This window comes from Harmonia axyridis, chromosome 4 (genome assembly GCF_914767665.1).
Source record: "Harmonia axyridis chromosome 4, icHarAxyr1.1, whole genome shotgun sequence".
Lineage (NCBI taxonomy): Eukaryota > Metazoa > Arthropoda > Insecta > Coleoptera > Coccinellidae > Harmonia > Harmonia axyridis.
This window is the reverse complement of record NC_059504.1, coordinates 41701881-41722784: the sequence shown is the minus strand read 5'-3', so window position 1 is coordinate 41722784 and position 20904 is coordinate 41701881. Positions and strand designations below refer to the sequence as shown.

Below are 20904 nucleotides of genomic sequence, written 5' to 3'. Positions count from 1 at the left end.
TGTCCCCAACATGGTTAGATTACGTTGTTGGATTGTGATATATTTTCAAATCCACAATTTCACTATATCGTTATGAATGTATATTATATTGAATGAAATATATATAATTATCACTTGATTGATTCCCGATTCAATATTCAAATTTGAATATTTCGAATCCTATATTTTACCTGATTTTCGAATTTATAATAAGCAGAATATTTATTATTTTCTGTATCTACCTGCTGTAATCCAAGGTTTGGCAACTTTTGCTCTCCTAGTGTCATCAGTTGTCTCACGTCGTTCGGCGTGCTTGAAGTTTGTTTTCTGAATTTCTGATATATTTAGATAATTATTTCAATATATTTTGAGTTAATATGAAACTTTGAATCACCATGGGACATAAGAAGTGCGTTATTCATTGTGGATAAACTCGCGAATTGAGTGAAATATCGTATCACTGATTTGTTTTCATTTCCGCTCGCTTCTTGTCTAATTTGATAGTTCATGTTGGGGACAAAATTTGCTTACTGAAAATGACATATAATCCCTCAATCTATGTTTATTTCTCTGAGCTGAAAATGGAAGAATAGGTACACTTTTCAACAACGCATTGAAATTGTTGAAATTCATAGTGAAACTGAAATTTGAGTTGATAGCAAGTTAGCTATGTGAAGAATCGAAACCGTGCACGTTGCTCAGAAATAACTGAGAATATTGTTGATAATGTTGATGTGTAATAATTTTTGAATAAATTCTATATATTTTTCTTGTTTCTAATATTATTTTTTTCCGAGTCTTTTTTATATTGAATAAAAACATTTATTGATTTGAATGGTTTTTCAAAACTTATATTTTGAATGTGGCTCTAGCTTTCAGATTTCTGAAACTACCAAAATCCACCAATAGATTTCATATAAATGTCAGAAAAATACTAATAAAGTCACACTGGCGAATGCTTCAGTCTCTCGGCGCTCGAGGAATCCCCTTACTCACTCTATATAAGCGCACACGAGATTGCAGAAATATATGCCGTGCGACGCGTGCATATCAAGCTCAAGTAATATCAAGTAGCTCGATATCAAGTCAAGCAATAAATATCTTAAATCAAGCCAAGCTCAAGTATGTAATTTTTCACGAGCTTGATTTTCAAGTCAAATAGTTGATTAAAATATCAAACTACTCGTACATTGGTTGATCAATCCCTAACCATGGCTATTTAGCTGACATAGTTTTCAAACGTTAATGGATTACTTTACCCTTCACAATAAAATAAAGATCCATGGATTTCTCTCAAAATATACTCTTTTTTTTCAACATCAAAATGAAACCTCTTATTGGAAAACTATTTCTTATAACCCGTAAAATTTCATTGTTTACGTTATGTAATGAGTCCTACAACATAGGTATAATATTTCCAGAGTCACTTGAACGCTTGGCCAAAGATGTCCCTTTGAAGTGGAAACCGCGATCTGCTAAATACCGGGGTGATTTGAAAGTATTCTTAGGCAATAAATTCACTGTCCTCAAATGAATTTCTGGAAACTTGGACAACCCTTGAAGAATCTAAATATTCTGGTTCCTCCGAGTGACTTTGGATATACTAACGGGTGTTTTTTTCGAGGTATATAACTTTAAGTTGGCATTACTGTTCAAGATGGCGACTGATTTAACAGCTGTCAAGTTATTTATTCTCAGTTTAGTTTGGCAAATCATCATGAACATACTCACGCCTGAACAACGCTTGCAAATAGTGCAATTTCATTTCGAAAATAATGGTTCTGTGCGTACGTATCGCGCAGTACGTCTATTTTATCATCGACAAAATCGTCCATCAGAGCAGTTAATTCGATTAACCACGTTTATCTTATTGATAACTCGCATACCCAGAGACGCCGTACGGTGCGTACAGAAGAAGCTATTGCTGCTGTAGAGCGTTAAGGAAGACCCGAATGAGTCTATCCCATCGAGCACAGGAATTTGATCTGTGTCCATCCACTTTATGGAAGATTTTGCGGAAGGATCTTGGTTTGCGTGCTCACAAAATCCAACTCGTGTAAGACTTGAAGCCAAACGATCATCAAGTAAGGCGTAGATTCGTCGAATGGGCCCAAAATGAGATTGCCGTTGTTCCCGATTTTCATAACCGAATTTTGTTTAGCGATGAAGCGCACTTCTGGTTGAATGGCTACGTCAACAAACAAAACTGCCGCATTTGGAGTGCAGCTCATCCTCAAGTGTATGTCGAAACACCGTTACATCCAGAAAAACTGACTGTTTGGTGCGCTTTATGGGCTGGTGGAATCATTGGTCCGTACTTCTTCAAAAACGATGATGCCCAGAACGTTACAGTCAATGGTGATCGGTATAGAGCCATGATTACTAACTTTTTCATTCCTGAATTGAACAACCATGATGTCCAGGAGCTGTGGTTCCAACAAGACGGCGCAACATGTCACACAGCTCGTGCCACAATCGATTAATTGAAAGACACGATTGGTGACCACCTAATTTCACGTTTTGGACCTGTGAATTGGCCTCCTAGATCTTGTGATTTAACACCGCTAGACTACTTTCTGTGGGGCTATGTAAATTCATTGGTCTATGAAGATAAGCCACAAACCCTTGACCATTTGGAAGACAACATTCGCCGTCTTATTGCCGATATACGGCCACAAATGTTGGAAAAAGTCATCGGAAATTGGACGTCCAGATTGGACTACATCCGAGCCAGCCGTGGCGGTCATATGCCAGAAATCATATTTAAAATGTAATGCCACAAGATTATCTTGCGGATAAATAAAATTCATGTCAATCGAATAATCCATCGTTGTTTTATTGCAATTTAAAGTTCCATAGCTCTAAAAAAAACACCCTTTATAATTGAAATCATTACAAATTCCACACAATGTTTCAATATTCCTTCCTATTCCATAGAATATCTCAAATCATAAAAAATTGTTTGAAGAGAATTATCTGAATTGAATTGAATTCATAAATATTAGAGGCAGGACTGAGTTGAAGAGTTGCTTGAGCTGATTCCGCTATCTCTACTGAAAGAGTCTCTCAGTTTTTTCGACTTCTTAGCAAGGTATATATTAATAAATATTAAATTAGATAAACAAATAATTTAATATATAATACCAAAAATCTATTAATTCAATTGAAATTGTTAGTGATAGTTGTTTCATCTATATCTGTTTATTGGTTATAATTCTAGATACTATCTCATAAATAACGAACATAACCAGAATGAAAATATGCCATGAGCCAAATATCAAATATTGAAGTCTTACAGGAGCATGGCATATTTTGATAACAATAGACACAATGGACGACTGTAGAACCAGAGCGATGAAAGTGTTAATACCCAAAATAAGGCCGTAACTATCTGGAGGTATTCTCTGACATATTTCCGAATAAGCAACAGTTGTCATAAATTGATATAAACCACCAAATATCGCATAAACGGCGTAACTAACATAAACGTAATGCGTTTGAGAAGTATAAATGATCAGTGCTCCAGAAATTGAAAAATACGCTACAAAAAGGAGTATGTTCCTTTTGGACCAATCAATTTTGAAATATCCTGCGAAAAATGATCCAATCACGCCTATCAAAGTGTATATGGAAATTACGATGCCGTTGCCAAGGGTGATGTTATCTTTTTTGTTTATTTCGCTCCATAATGTTTGGCTGTATGTCTCTACTAGGCCAAATCCACATGCAGACACCGCATTTACAATCGACCATTTGATGACAAGACTGTTGGAATACGACTCCTTGAAGAAAGTTCCCATAAGCTTGAAAGCTGCCTTGTTTTTTTCGCCTTTCGTCAATTTTTCTTCGGAATTATCAGCTCTGTGGAAATATATCGTGTTCTGTACTGATGGGAGAAATAGAGAAGTTATGGTGGCAAACATCATCGCTGAAAAAATATAAATTATTATAAAGTTTTAATGAGTCTACTTGATGAAGGATATTCAATATAAAATATAATAATATCATATAAATTTCTTTTCAATTGTAAATGTCGATTTGTATATGTATTTCATAAGAAAAACAAGAAAAAAATCTATGAATAACTGAAGTAATTGCTCTGTGAATCCTTACTAGATAAACAGTACCACATTATAGGAACTATTACTGTGACAGTACGGTCTATTAGTGATGACGTCACACACCGCCATTTTAGTTCTCCTGTCAGTGAACACTGACACTAACAGAGCGTGTAACGTTTAGTTAGTTTAAATGTTCCTCAATTGCAATTTTTGTGAAGTGGATTGACAAGTGGTGAGTTGGTAAATTCAGTAATTTTGTTGAACTATAAGGCACTGATGATGAAAAATTGTATTATTAAATACAATAATTCCGAAACGTAAGTCTGTCTTTATGTTAATTTAGTTAGTTATTCAATTTGTTAACCGTTTACTCAATTTGTACAGTTTTATTTATTTAAATATTCTTTTGCTTGATTATTAGTTTTGTCATTTTCAGAATTGGAATTATATTCTAAGACAAAAATGAACCAAATATAACATAAAGATATATCATTGTGAAGGAATAGACACAAAGTTGTCAAATTTTTATATTTATATAAATTATTATTTGAAATAATATCGATTTACCTAATAACTATGATTTTTTTTTTTCGAATTACTACTATACAAACTAAAAACACTGCCAAATGGATGTGGTAAGATACATCCTCGACCTTTCTACAGGGTGATTCGTCGGCCGCCGCGATAATTTATTAGAGGTTCATGAAAAACTAATCATAATTTTGTGCTGAACATTTGCATGCTGAAGTCTGAGACAATGATTGTTCTCCTGAAATATTTTCATATCTCTACAATTTCCGGTTATACCGGAAACATACTACTACTTCCTTATTTCAAATGGCACACCTAGTTTATTAGTGCATCATATTTTAGATTGATTACTCGAAATAATGTGGAATTTACAGAAAAAACCTATTTTATTCAGTTTTAAACAGTTATACATAGCGACTTCAAAAGAAGCAGATTTTACTTCATGGATTAAAGGTTCCCAATCTTCTTCCAATCTAGTTCGCAATGAGTCATCATAGATTAATGGTGGGTTTATGCACCATTCCTAAGAACTAAGACTAAACCTAAGAACTAAGAATTGAACGCTAACAAATCATTGAGGGCGTTTATGCACTCTACCTAAGAACTAACACTAGCACTAGAAAGTTGACCAACTTTTAACTTTTTAACTTTTTTAGGTGAAATTCAGAAGTGCGCGTGCGCCGCATAGAATTTCAATATCAACGAGTACCAGTTTCTATCATTTTATGTTCCGTTATTCGTGTTTATCGATGAAAAGTATTAGATGTATCTGAAAAAATTGTATTTCATTTTTTCACAATCAATATCAATGTCAAACATCAAAGTATAGAACAAATAGAAAATAGTTCGAGCACGTGCGCGTGCGTTAACTGAGAACTATCAAGAGAGTGCACAAACGGCACTGAATTCTTATGGTGGGTTTATGCACCAGTCCTAAGAACTAAGACTAAACCTAAAAACTAAGAATTGAACGCTAACAAATCAATGAGGGCGTTTATTGCTCGTTTACTAAGAAACTAAGAACTAACACAAGCAGGCCAACTTTTAACTAAAAACTAAGGGCTCAGGTAAAATATAGAAGTGCGCGTGCGCCGCATAGAATTTCAATATTAACGAGTACCAGTTCCTATCATTTTATATTCCGTTATTCGTGTTTATCGATGAAAAGTATTAGGTGTATCTGAAAGAATTGTATTTCATTTTTTCACAATCAATGTCAAACATCAAAGTATAGAACAAATAGAAAGTAGTTCGAGCACGTGCGCGTGCGTTAACTAAGAATTATCAAGAGAGTGCATAAACGCCACTGAATTCTTATTGTGGGTTTATGCACCAGTCATAAGATCTAAGACTAAACCTAAGAACTATGATTTGAACGCTAACAAATCAATGAGGGCGTTTATGCACGTTTACTAAGAAACTAAGAACTAACACTAGCAGGCCAACTTTTAACTAAAAACTAAGGGCTCAGGTGAAATATAGAAGTGCGCGTGCGTCGCATAGACTTTTAATATTAACGAGTACCAGTTTCTATCATTTTATGTTCCGTTATTCGTGTTTATCGATGAAAAGTATTAGGTGATCTGAAAAAATTAAATTTAATTCTTTCACAATCAATATCAATGTCAAACATCAAAGAATAGAACAAATAGAAAGTAGTTCTAGCACGTGCGCATGCCTTAACTGAGAACTCACAAGAGAGTGCATAAACGGCACTGAATACTTAGGTTTAGTTCTTAGTTCGTAGTTCTTAGTCCTTAGTTCTTAGGAATGGTGCATACACCCACCATTAGGTTTAGTTCATATGGTGGATTTATGCACCGTACCTAAGAACTACGAACTAAGAACTAAACCTAAGTATTCAGTGTCGTTTATGCACTCTCTTGTTAGTTCTTAGTTAAGGCATGCGCACGTGCTCGATCTACTTTTTATTTGTTCTATACTTTGATGTTTGACATTGATATTGATTGTGAAAGAATTAAATTTAATTTTTTCAGATACACCTAAGACTTTCATCGATAAACACGAATAAAGAACATAAAATGATAGAAACTGGTACTCGTTAATATTGAAATTCTATGCGGCGCACGTGTACTTCTATATTTTACCTGAGCCCTTAGTTCTTAGTTAACAGTTGGCCCCACTGAATAGTTTTCCGCTTGCGACTGAATTTGGTGGACATGACAAATATTGGCGGTCAATCTAGCATAGGTATTTGTATTTTCCACTATAATAATGGATATTGACTGATAGAAATAAGTTTTTCTAAAATGTATTCATCTAATAGTCCTTCCAATAAGAGAACTTTTTCCAAAACCGCATGTTCGTCTGATATGGTTTTATCATATTCATCGTCGCTATTTAACATTATATGCGATAAAATTTTTTGGACACTGTTATTAATATTGCTAGATTGACAAGCTACAGGTGAAGCCAACCTTGACCGTTTTGCTGCAGGAGCGTTAATATTTTCTGCCTCATTTGCAGATTTATTTCCATCATCAAGTAAACTCATCTCTTTGGATTCAACCTTAATTATTATAATTATTCAATCTCTTCGATGAAAAATTTTGTTTAATACCAAGGATCCAGATATGTGGCTATTGCAAATAACATGTTCAAAGTGACGTCTCTAAATCTTGAATTCAGTTGCTCGAGGGTACATTTTATTAGGGTTTCAAATTTTTCATTTACGTCTGATTTATTATTTTCTATTTGTAATATTAACTTAACAGTGTGGTTATTAGTTGAATAACCGATCAAATGCAAGTATTGCTATAGCTTAGAGTGGTGGTAATCTCTTCAAAAGAATTTAGCATGGGACAAGAACTCCTCTGCTTTCTTGCTTTGCTAGTCTATCTAAATCGATCTGACTTTGTAACTAATTCAGTATCTTAACTTTCTTGAACTCCCATTCAAAAGTGTCAGAACCGAATTCTGAATAGTATTTAGTATTGGAATTGTAATAGGAATTGTAATTGACCATATTCACCGTCGCCATATTGTTGTGCGACAATACCAACTACCCAGTGTTCCCAATGAAGAAATATTGAGTTTACTAAAAAAATTCCACAATATAAAGTTTATAAGTGAAGTTTATGTGTACCTTTTCTGGCTGCTACGCCAGATAGGCTTGTTTGGGACAATATTTCTCAAAAATTTCACCTTTTGGAAATAAAAACATTAGTGAAAGGTGGTTTTTATGAACAAATTAACTGTGGCCGAGTTTATAAATGAAGGTTTCGCTCCATTTTTGGAAATAGTCAGTGAAAGAATAATCTCTATGGCTGATAGTATTTTTGATATTAGTGGTATTTTTCTAGTGAACTCAATATTTCCCCGTTGGGAACACTGGGTAGTTGGTACTGTCGTACAACAATATGGCGACGGTGAATATGGTCAATTGTAATCGGAAGTATAATTTCAATACGAAGTTACGAATTATCGGACTCTGTAACATCTCTATTTGCCACGGGATCCTTCTAGAATTACCAATTCTAATTCATTCCGATAAATTATGTTAAAAGTGTTTATAATTTGGTATAATTTTGTCAATGAAACTCCTTAAATAAATATAACAATTATCTCTCATTAGAAAATAAAAAATTAATAAGCTCAATTTGCCGCTACTTGAAATTTACCGCCCTAGGCATAATCCTACTCAGCCCGCTAGGAAATCTGCCACTGAGTGTACTTCCCAATTGACCATATTCACCGTCGCCATATTGTTGTGCGACAATACCAACTACCCAGTGTTCCGAACGGAGAAATATTGAGTTCACTAAAAAAATACCACTAATATCAAAAATACTATCAGCCATAGAGATTATTCTTTCACTGACTATTTCCAAAAATGGAGCGAAGCCTTCATTTATAAACTCGGCCACAGTTAATTTGTTCATAAAACCACCTTTCACTGATGTTTTTATTTCCAAAAGGTGAAATTTTTGCGAAATATTGTCCCAAACAAGACTATCTGGCGTAGCAGCCAGAAAAGGTACACATAAACTTCACTTACAAACTTTATATTGTGGAATTTTTCTAGTAAACTCAATATTTCTTCGTTGGGAACACTGGGTAGTTGGTATATGGCGACGGTGAATATGGTCAATTGCGGTTTTTACAATTCTTCAAGGGTGCAACTGGCGCACGAACGAACGAGCGCTCAAAAGCCCCTTATTTAGTGTCATTGCTTTTCGCTTGATTCCATTTTCAAATCGAATAATTCTACTTTTTGGACGCATCTTGTAATATCACTAATCATTTTCGAATGATAATCCGTAATCTCGATAACACGGATATGATCAAAGCATTTCAACACCTACACATGAAATACAATTGATTGAAATTTTTCTATTATTGGAAGACAATCCTTGACATGGAACTCCTTCAATGATGCACAAGGTTATAACATCTATTCAGGTTATTTCAATTTGTGCAACCTTCCATTATTGATAAATATTAATGTATGTAGATATGCATGTACACTATAGCTTCTTCGTTTTCATATGATCAGAGTTGTGTATAACTTCAATATGCATTATGAATAGTAATGTGATAATGACAATTTTGGCTCTTGTTCAATTGGAAAGAAATTTGGATCTAATGAAGAAGTAATTATCGAAGCTGCATCATATTACGAAAGCATAGATGAATCTTTCAATACAGGAAAGGTATTGAAAAGTTGAAGGAATATTAGGCATTGGCCTATACTCATTCCCTCAAATTTTCATGAAGATCCATGAAGGCGTTCAAAAGTTATGCCGATTGAAAGTTTTTGATAAAATACATAGAACAACCTGTATCTCTCAAAGGAATATATAGCTAGGACATATTTTGAACACTGATTCAGACTCACCAAAATGTCCCCTATCTGCCCTGAAAGCCTGTACGATCATTCGTGAAACACCCTGTAAATACGAGCCAGGAATGCTTTAATTTTTTTTTCTATGACGCCCCCCCCCCGGGGAGATATGTGCCTCCTATAATTCAGTTTTTTAAGATGACTTCCGAACGACTCAACCGAATCAACAACTATCAGTAATGATTTGTTTACAATACTTTCCTCAAGATCGCCAGGGACGGACTGACCCTAGCACTTCCTGCTCAGAAACTTCTTTTTTGTTGAAGAATCCTATATGTTTCCTTATTTTTTTATCATCATTTCACCAAAATGAAAGATATACTGGTGCAACATTGAAAAATGCACTGTTTTCGGGTTACAAGCATGTTTATGATTGGATATCAAAATATTTTTTCATGAATAATACTCATTGAAAAAATAAATTTTCAATGTGAGGCGATAAGAAATAAACCGGAAGAAAATATTTGATATTCAATCATAAAAATGCTAATAATTAGAAAACAGTACCTATACCTTTTTTTCGCCAAATCAATAAAAAAACACATTGGAGGATTTTAATAGATATATTTGATTAAAAATTTCGGTTGAGTCCTTCAGAAGTTATCACAAAAAATCTTAATTATAGGAGTACCATTTATAAAGGCACATATCACCTCAGAGTGACGTCTAAGAAAAAAAAAATTAATCATTCCTGACTCGTCTTTATATAAGTACTTATTCATACCTGTGAAGGTATGTAGTCACGTAGTGCCGGCCACTCTGTATACATATAGTGAATTAGCAACATTTTGTCCTGTTAGAAATAACACCGTTTTGTGTCAAGTACAAAATCATCAAGGTCATGATGACTTTTCTACAATTAGCAACATTGCTTATGAAGAATTGATTCTAATTATTTCTAATTGGCCGAACAGTAGACAGCACTTTTAAAATATTCCAATAATTACTAGATATTTTTAATGTTAATACAGAGTGTTCCTAAATTGGAGGTATAATTAAAAATAATAGATTCTTGGGATCATTTTAAGAAAACAAAATCCTATAAACTGCAAACGCTTTGTTTTCGATGCTTCGAAGTTTGATTTTTCTTATAGAACCTTCCCTTCACAAGATATTTAACTTGAATTTGGTATGGATATTCTAATCTAAAGTTTTCATATGCTAATTTTGGACGCAAATATACAAAGTGATATTTTTTCCGGAACAGTGGACCACTGGTAGTTTATAAAAATGTAAAAAACCTTGATCCAGTAGGTACTACACTTTTTGGTTTCTTGTAGTTTTGTCGTATCTGCTACCAATTCTATTAATCCTCAGAAAAATCCAAATTATTATAAATGTCCAGTTAATAAGCTGTGATAAATAAATTGATTATAAGTTTTGGTACCCAATCTGTAGCGAATATCAATCAAGATTCGATAAACTGGTATTATTATCACAAAAAAGGAGGACTACAAGAAACACCCTGTATCCTGAAAACAAAGCTTTTGCGGGCTAATTTTCATGGAACTTTTTTTATAAAGGGTGTTTTTTTTTAGAGCTATAGAACTTTCAATTGCAATAAAACAACGATGGATTATTCGATTGACATGAATTTTATTCATCCGTAAGATAATCTTGTGGCATTACATTTTAAATACGATTTCTGGCATATGACCGCCACGGCTGGCTCGGATGTAGTCCAATCTGGACGTCCAATTTCCGATGACTTTTTCCACCATTTGTGGCCGTATATCGGCAATAACACGGCGAATGTTGTCTTCCAAATGGTCAAGGGTTTGGGGCTTATCCGCATAGACCAATGACTTTACATAGCCCCACAGAAAGTAGTCTAGCGGTGTTAGATCACAAGATCTTGGAGGCCAATTCACAGGTCCAAAACGTGAAATTAGGCGGTCACCAAACGTGTCTTTCAATAAATCGATTGTGGCACGAGCTGTGTGACATGTTGCGCCGTCTTATTGGAACCACAGCTCCTGGACATCATGGTTGTTCAATTCAGGAATGAAAAAGTTAGTAATCATGGCTCTATACCGATCACCATTGACTGTAACGTTCTGGCCATCATCGTTTTTGAAGAAATACGGATCAATGATTCCACCAGCCCATAAAGCGCACCAACAGGTCAGTTTTTCTGGATGTAACGGTGTTTCGACATACACTAGAGGATTAGCTTCACTCCAAATGCGGCAGTTTTGTTTGTTGACGTAGCCATTCAACCAGAAGTGCGCTTCATCGCTAATGGACGTAGTGCGCGATACGTATTCCGCACAGAACCATTATTTTCGAAATGAAATTGCCTTATTTGCAAGCGTTGTTCAGGCGTGAGTCTATTCATGATCAATTGCCAAACCAAACTGATAATAAATCACTTGACAGCTGTTAAATCGGTCGCCATCTTGAACAGTAATGCCAACTTAAAGTTATATACCGCGAAAAAAAACACCCGTTATAAATTATCCAAGGAATCTCTCATTTTCCTTTGTACCTCAAATCTAGGAACACCCTATATTATCCCTTAGAATCTCACAGTTTTAAGATTCAATGTTTCCATCCATATTCGAATTAAATTACTGGATGAATTTGCATTGATGAAGAATTAGCTTATTACTTTAAGTTTAGCTTTACTCAATAGTGTCTTACCTCCTAATGTAATATAATTCAGTTCCTTGTAATCCATAATATCATATGTTGAAAGAACTTGCCCCAAAATCCCTGAAGTCGATCGTCCAAGAAGATAGGCCATACGTGTATTTGACGTAACCTGTGGGTAATGTTCTTTATCTACTTTCGCATACATGTATGTGAAATAAGCTATGTCGCAGGAAATAAAGGCTCCATAGAAAACCTGAAAAAAATTGTTTCAGTAAGTGGACGCTATAACATTCATTTCTAAGCACTGAATGTCTTTTCCGTGTATATTTCAATAGAATTTTGTTCGGAGAAAACAATCTCTGTTTTGCAGATGATTTCCTCCTTAACTAATGAAACTAATATTAATAGGTAGATACCTGCCTACTTACTGTATCCGAATTGACTTTTAAAGAAAGGATTTAAATTTGAATGGAAATATTCATAATTTAATATTCATTGTTCGTACATATATACCTACTGGTTTGTGTTTTACAATATTAAAGTTTTTAAATTTGGATTGTGTAGAAAACAAAAACTGCAACTTTTATACAATCGTTTATTATTTCCTTTTTCAACTCAAAATATAACGGCACGTGAGGAAAAAATTTGAAATTATCAATGCAAACACTTTTAAATGAAAATCCAGTGGTGGGATTCAAAAACTGGGTATTTTATTCAGAATATCGAATGAAAATTTTAAAAATTTATAACTCCAGATTTTTAACTTTAGGGACTTGTGGTAAAAAAAATATTGAATAATGTATCATCGTAGCAATATTTAATTTTCAATTTCATAATTATTGGTTATAAATTTTCTGAAAAACTTTGTTTAAATTCATTTCCATCTTTAAAATTCATTTATCGTTCTCTCGAATCATTCTCCGATCTTTTCGGAAAAGCAACGGATTTCATGGCAATAGCTCCTATAGTTTCCAAAGAAAACTCTGGACGGCGGACGGGCAGATTTTATGGTTCATTATTTGCAATGGTTTGAATTGTTTGACGAAAAAAATGTGAAACCCTCCCAGAAATTTTCTACTTTCGTTTCGGAATGTATAGAATACAAAAATCCATTGAAAAAATCAGTCCGTCTATCGTCCAAATTATTCTTGAATTTTCTGTGGTCCTGATTAAGCGATTAACATAAAATTTCGCATCAAACTTAAAATTTCATCTACACGGTCACTCTCTCGATATTCTACTAGAATTTTCTATGGTTCTGATGATAGAATCAATGCGATATTTAGCACGCACAATCTTAACAGGATCGGAAGTTATTATCTTACCTACAAATACAACATTTTATCTCTATTGTTTTTCAATTTTTGAATTGCCAGGCGAACAAATTTTCGAACGGCCACATTTACGGAACACCTTGTCAGATTTTAAGTTTTAAGGTTTTTCCTTCGAGAGTTATCGTGTTTACGTTTGGTTGGACGGACAGAATCAAATTAGGATACGGATTCTTCATCATCATTTGAGATCCATTTCTGGCCAAAAATTCGAAAAATATAATTAGTTCGCAATAAATTAATCAAATCTCTTATCATATATTACAACAGTTCTGTACGATCTCTAATAAGCACATTGATGAAAGGGCGCTCAAAAGCTCCTGACTGCACCAAGTCACACCTTTGAAGGTTCCATCTTTTAGTATTTGAAGAGTTAAAACTAGGCCAATATTAAAAATGGAACGATACACACTTCAACAACGAATTGAACATGTTAAAATGCACTACAAATTGGTGAAAATTTTGCAGTAAGGGTTCGCAAAACTAAAGCACTTTTGAGCCGTCCTGAAGCAACTTCTCGGCAACTGGTGAAAAATTTGAGGAGTTGGGAGAAATTAGTTATGTACAGAATATAAACCGTGTGCTTTGCTGAAAAATAACAATTTTTATGGCCGGAATTGGAAGGCATTGATGTGGACGACGTTTACCTTCAACAAGACGGCTCTACGTGCCAAACAAGCAACGAAACAATCTCAATTTTGCAAGAAACGTTTCCTGGCCGTGTTATTTTTCGATGAGATAATCACAATTGGCCACTGAGATCTTGTGATTTAACAACTTTGGGGCCTCATGAAATATTAATTATATGCTAATGCTCCATACTTGAATCAAGAGCTTGAAGATGGAATTCGTGAAGTTATCGGGGACACACAACTGTAAATGTACGAATTGGTCATGGAAAATTTAATGAAAAGGAAATGGTGCTGCAACTGTAGCCGTGGCAGCCATTTAACACTTATCATTTTCCATCGTTAATGTCATACCTTCCTCTTTAAAATGAAAAAACATCCATTGATTTCTCTAGAAATAAACTCTTTATTTCTGGATGTTTTCCTAATTGATCAATTAAACTTTTTTACCAAGCAAAACGATACCTCCTTTTCAAATACAGGGTGATTCACCGGGATGGCCTATTAGACGTTTATGGAAAACTAATCATAATTTTGAGCTGAAAATTTGCATATCGGGGTTTCAGACAATGATCTTTCTCCCTAAAATATTTTCAGATCTCTACAACTTCCCATTATACCGGAAACAGACTTCTACTTCATTATTTCAAATGGTACACTCAGTATATTATTGCATCATTAGATATCTTTTTTGATAGCAATTTCGGCAATGTGCCATAACTTGGGAAAAACTCAACGGTTCATGAGTTATTGAGATTCTCATGAAAAAAATGGTGGCGATGAGGACTCACATTTTTTTTTAATATTACCGCAGAAAGAGCTTCTTCCAAAAATTTTTTTTTCTTTTTCGATTCCGCAAATGCGTAGTATTATAAGACTGTTTGTGGTTTGAGCCAAAAATGTACAGGGTGTTTATAAGAGGATCATGAACTTGGATAACTCAAATTCATCAAAACTGAAGATTTTCAAATTAGAACCTATATTTTTTATTATTTCAGTCGATACTACGTCCAAAAATAGCGGGGGTTACTTAAGCAAACCCTATACCTAAAATGAATACTTTAAGAGTTATCGAGGAAGAACTTTAAATGAGGAAAAACCGCTATTTATAACTGTGTGGAGTAGTCTGCGATTTCCGAAAAACACAGAAAGAAACTAAAATTTGATTTTTCATAACTAAATTTGACATATCAAGAATTGTAATGAATTATTCGTAATTGAAAATTGTATTGGTTTATGGATTTTAAAACAATCCCAACGAAAAATTAATTAAAATTCATGAAATGTAAAATTTAGTTATCCAAACATCGAATTTTAGTTTCTTTCTGTGTTTTCCGGAAGAAACAGACAGTTATTAACACAGTTATAAATAGCGGTTTTTCCTCATTTGAAGTTCTTCCCCGATAACTCTTGGAGTATTCATTTCAGGTATAGGGTTTGCTTAAGTAAACCCGTAGAATCAACTGAAATAATAAAAAATTTAGGTTCTAATTTGAAAATCTTGAGTTTTGATGAATTTGAGTTGTTCAAGTTCATGATCCTCTTATAAACACCCTGTACATTTTTGATCCAAGCCGAAAACAGTCTCATAATACTAATCGAAAAAGAAAAAAAATTTTCCGAAAAAAGCTTTTTCTGCTGAAATATTCAAAAAAATGTGAGTCCTCATCGCCACTTTTTTTTTCATAAGAATCCTAATAACTCATGAACCGTTGAATTTTTAACCAAGCATATTGCCAAAATTGCCATCAAAAAAGCTATCTAATGATGCAATAATATACTGGGTGTGCCATTTGAAAAAGGAAGTAGTAGTCTGTTTCCGGTATAACCGGAAGTTGCAGAGATCTGAAAATATGTTAGGGAGAAAGATCATTGTCTCAAACTCCAATATGCAAATTTTCAGCTCAAAATTATGATTAGTTTTCCATAAACGTCTAATAGGCCATCCCGGTGAATCACCCTGTATATTGCCGTCTCTGGTGAAAAACTTGATCATATGACATAATGATTTCCTTACTTCCATTAGCTGCATCATCAGAAGAGTAGGTGTCCAAATCAACATGCTCCATACTACAATCCCAAAAACTCCACACAGTATGATGAGAGGTTTGTATCGCATTAGGTCAGTTATCAGAAACGCAACAACAACCAGCGGTGTGCTAACATAAGTTCCAACGGTAAAAACATCCTCACTGACATCTTCCCCAGAAATGTTCGTCCAATTTCCCGAAAGGTATTCATAAACATAAGGCTCGGACGGTCGAGTCTCTTTGAAAAACCCGAACAAACTCAACAACAAGCTGATCTTCAACCATTTTTCCATTTTCGTGAATCTGGTCTGGATTTGACTAGATAAGCTTCATACACTTCACATAAAATTTGTGAATGGTGTTTTGAAGCACTTCAAATCTACAAACATTGTCCTTATTATTATATTTTATTTATCAATTATTATCAGAGTTGGCGTTTTATTGGGTAATAAGTACTATGTTGTGAATCCCCAGGAGCATATTACGATGCATCGTCTGGAAGAGATAAAGTTATCTCTTTCAGAAGATTTTTCAATTTTCAAATTTGAGTGTATTAATAAATTTGCCGAATCAAAATGGATGATCTTATTCGACGTAAAATTTAAACAATCCTATTTTATTAGGTACCTACAGAATATGCCTTTTATATTGAGTATTTGCAATAATATTCTTTTTTGGTTACCTTCAGCACTATATTTTCTTTAAATATTCATGAATATACATATTATACTTAATTACCCCCTAGATCCGCCACTGAATTCTACTAAGATAAAATTTGCCGGCAAAATTTCTCTATTAATTGTTGCTTGACAATTTCGCATTCAAGAAATTCAACTTGATATCTAGGAAAACAAAAAAAATTTTAAGAATTTTGATTAACAGTGTTCAACGTATAACTCTACAGGCATTCAATACATATGAAGTACATTCTGGGAAGTCTGAAAAATTATTCTAATTAAATATGTATGTTAATTCAAGATATACAGGCTGTTTTATGTAATTGATCGAAAACTTTCGGAATAACTCTTGAACGCCTTCATGGATTTTCATGAAAATTTCAAGAAATAAGTGTAGAACGAAGACCAATATTTACTTTCAGTGACTTATCAAAAACTTAGGTTCGAACAGAAAAAATTATATTTTTCATATAAAATGTTGTAAAACAAATTATCAAAAAGCGTATTTCTCCTCAAAACGACATCAAAAACAAAAACCCTATCAAACGAGCCTATATTGGCGCACTTCGTATCAATATTTTATGAACCATTGAATATCGGATAAATTTCAATTCACAAAATAAACACACCGCCGGGGACCTGTGAATCTCTGAATATTCGTTGATAATGTTGATCCATTAAACGTCTTTATAGATTTCCATGAAAATTTCCGGAAGTGAGTTAAAGGCATTCGCCAATATTCATTCAAAAAATATAGGTTTTATTCGGTCCGGACTGAGAAAATTATATTTTTTATGTTACATCTTGAAAAACACCGTGTACATACATTTTCTAAAAGTAAAATTATCCTCAAAAACTACAATAAACACTTTCGGCTACTGAATCTTTGATATGAAGCATTGACGCAAAATTATAGAGTTGGTATCCACAGTGGAATATTCAAAAATTCATAGATCCAATTTAATTAGGACTTTGCGGGAAAAAATATTAAAGACAATACTGGCCATACACTTTCTTGTGTTTGAGGAGTGAATTTTTCCAGATATGATTTTTTTTAATTTGTTTTTTAGATTTTTTTACCTTTAGAATTCATCCACCGTTTTCTGTAGCTTACTTATAACAACTGATTTTTGCACCAAATTTCTTGCAAATAAGTTACTTTTATTGTTTTCGAGAAAAGCTCTGAAAAGCTGATGGACTTTTGGTTTATTATTTTCAATAATTGTATTCTGATTTTCTATCTTAATAATCATACAAATTGTTCTGAAATTTTCTAACCAATAAATTTTTTGAAACCTAATCAAATATAATGAGATTTTTTAAATTGTGTGGAATTAAATCAAGGGTAGGGTATTTCTACTTTATACAAATCGAATAACTGTTTTACTATGTAATATGGATAAATATATGTATAAAAAATTTCATATGCTCAATTCAAACATTTTCGATATTACCAGTAAACAATTCATACACTTACAATTTGAAATACCTACTTAGGTATAACGCTATGTATATTTTAACACTCAATTTTTCTTAAAACACGATAATACGAACGAAAATTCATAACACACAAATTAAAATATTCGATAAAATCAATTATTTTCTCCCCATCTTCTTTTCTCTCTTCTTTTTATCTTTCTTCTTAACTTTCAATTTACGTTTTTCGGCTTTTTCTTCTTTCACCATTTTTTTTCGTGCTTTCTTCTCTTCTTTCGTTTCATTTTTGGGTCTTACATAATTCATACACACTTTCGCAACCTCCGGTTCTTCGATGTCCTCTTCCGAAGAAAGGTCACCTCTTAATTCGTGGTCATTCATGTTGATTTTTGGTTGAATTTTATTTTTTTTTTAAACTTAAGTATGATTTGTTTTTGTAGGCGTTGTGGAAAAATTTGTTTTCCCCAACCTATATAAAAAGCATAATTCTTAACTCAAATTCATATTTTTAAAATTGCGAACTCTTACCTGTCAATATATTGATATTAGGTACTACATGCGACGATGAGTCAAAAGTATATGAGATGTTGAGGCATATTTCTGATTCTGAATTCATATGGCAGAATGAAAAACTCAAGGAAAAAAGTTTGAATGATAATTTTTGTAGATATGGAAATGACATTTTATTGGTAAACAAATTAAGGTACCTATCAACCTATAACATAGGTATATAAAAAGCATATTAATGAACTACTGACACAATGCAGTGGCGTACCCAAGAGTATCATCAACCATCCGACTGTCGTCGACATAATCAACAACGGGTAAGTGTATACCGATGACGAATGCAAAAATCACAGATGGCAAAACAAAGGAGAAGCCGACAAAACGGGTAGATAAAGGAAAATAATAAACCTCGGACCTAGACGTGCCAGGGGCGGATCCAGGCGATGTCTGAGGGGGGGGCCATAGAAAGTCACGGCTGATATCGATTAGCAAAATAGCGGAATTTTGTGTTGGTGCCTATCAAGACACGTGTTTTTTTATAGAAAGATGTATTTTAGTAAATCATATCATATTCAGTTTCCAAAATATTTGTAGTACAAAAACAAGTTCGAACAATTTCATGAATATATGTAGATGTATTTCATGAGAAAACTCGGGCACAAGAAAGTATGAGGTATAGAAAAAAATCATTATTTCTGCATAAAAATCAAGATTTAATTACCACAGTTAGAATGATCCGTTTCCTTTCGAATATGCGCCGTTTTGTTCTATAACTTGTTGCTTTTTTGAAGGTTTGTGTATGCCTCCCTCATAGAAGCCCTAGTCGATATTGGCGAAAAATTGAGACAGTCGAATTTCACAAGCCTCTGTTAAAACGAATTTTTCACCAGCAAAATTGTTCGCCATGGACAGCAAGATATGATAATCCCTTGGTGCCAGGTCCGGATTATAAGGTGGATGCATAAGAACTTCTGGCGAGTCACTATTGATGTGTGTGGCCTTACGTTGTCCCCAAGGAACACAATTCCTCTCCTGGTGGTTGCTTCTGGGCAATTGCTTCCTTCAGAAGGTCTAAATGTTGACAGTACAGATCCGAGTCAATATTTGTGCCTTAGGGGAGCAGCTTATGTAGATAATTCCCTGCCAATCCCACCAAATACACAGCAAAACCTTCCTGACCGTTTCCGACAGCTCACCGCTTTTTTACTAGGACCGTTTTCACTTGACGTTGTCGTAAGTCATTCACATTTCATCACCAGCCACCAACCGTTTCCACATTGGGGTTTTTTTATTGCGTTTCAGCAGCGATTCGCAAATGGAAATTCGGTCCAAGAGGTTTTTTGCAGTAACTCGTGTGGTACCCATACATTTAGCTTCTTCTTGAGACCAGCCTTTTGCAAATGGTTCAAAAAGGTTTTTTACGCAATCTTCAACTCTTGAGCAATGGAAACAGGACCCGAAAATGTCCTTGATTTTGTCGATATTTTAGACAATTGGTCTCCAGCATCAAGCATCTTTGACATAAAAATTACCGGAACGGAATCGACGAAAACAAAATTGCGCGTAATTGGCTATTACAGTATCAAGAACATAAACACTATTTAAATTTTCAGCCGCTTGGCTCGCATTTTCGCCTTTATCGAAGAAAAACTCAAATATAACGTATTTTTTCTTTGTTATTTTGTCCATCTTCAACGCGCGCTGAGTAAACTTATCACAAAACTGTCGCAAAAGATTATGTAGTACAAAATCTCATCTTTCTAACGCCATGTTGTGGAACCCGATCGGACTTATTAAACGCGTAATACAGATAACTAAAGCTATCTATTGGAAAAAAAAAATTTAAAACTTAATGAGTGCATATTTTTCGGGAATTCAGGATACACTTTTATAGTTATAAGGTCCGCGAGGGGGGGGCCATGGCCCCCATGGCCCCCCCCCTGGATCCGCCCCTGAGACGTGCTCTTAATACAATAAAAGTAATCATCTTGAAAGCGATAGTAAACTCATAAACTGCAGTAAGAGTGTCCGAATTTTTGCTGCCGTGTCGATTTTAAAGTCAAGTAAAAAGAGTATTGGTTCATTTTATGGAAGAATTTTATATTTTGAAAATCTTGGGGAGGGGGGGGGTGTTATTACCCCCAGTACCCCTATTTCTACGCCCCTGTCCCCGAAGGAGCATGAACGAGGAAACGCGCATTGGCCCCACATCAGTGCTTTTGTCAATTTGCTTCCGAATCTTCTGAAGGTAGCTTTGTGATCA

At 34.2% G+C, this 20904-nt stretch overlaps 1 protein-coding gene and 1 long non-coding RNA gene across 2 annotated transcripts; both read right to left on the bottom strand.

The window, feature by feature from the left end:
* Window positions 1-3092: 3092 nt before the first annotated feature.
* Window positions 3093-16414, bottom strand: LOC123679321 (folate-like transporter 3). Its single transcript, XM_045616873.1, has 3 exons — window positions 16008-16414; window positions 12079-12283; window positions 3093-3907 (listed from the first exon to the last, which is right to left on the bottom strand). The coding sequence occupies exons 1-3, from the start codon at window positions 16311-16313 to the stop codon at window positions 3171-3173; spliced, it is 1248 nt and encodes a 415-aa protein (XP_045472829.1). The 5' UTR covers window positions 16314-16414; the 3' UTR covers window positions 3093-3170.
* A 1658-nt stretch (window positions 16415-18072) lies between these two features.
* LOC123679320 lies at window positions 18073-19036 on the bottom strand. The gene is made up of 2 exons (XR_006747373.1): window positions 18663-19036; window positions 18073-18603 (listed from the first exon to the last, which is right to left on the bottom strand). It is a non-coding gene; the product is annotated as an uncharacterized LOC123679320 (long non-coding RNA).
* Window positions 19037-20904: the final 1868 nt, after the last annotated feature.

What these genes read in the sequence shown, in the direction of transcription:
- LOC123679321 (XM_045616873.1), bottom strand. Translation starts at nt 16,313, where the DNA reads ATGGAAAAATGGTTGAAGATCAGCTTGTTGTTGAGTTTGTTCGGGTTT. An exon ending in TGATGATGCAGCTAATGGAA is followed by an intron (nt 12,284 to 16,007) that starts GTAAGGAAATCA and finishes AATTTTTTTCAG; the next exon opens with GTTTTCTATGGAGCCTTTAT. An exon ending in GAATTATATTACATTAGGAG is followed by an intron (nt 3,908 to 12,078) that starts GTAAGACACTAT and finishes ATATTTTTTCAG; the next exon opens with CGATGATGTTTGCCACCATA.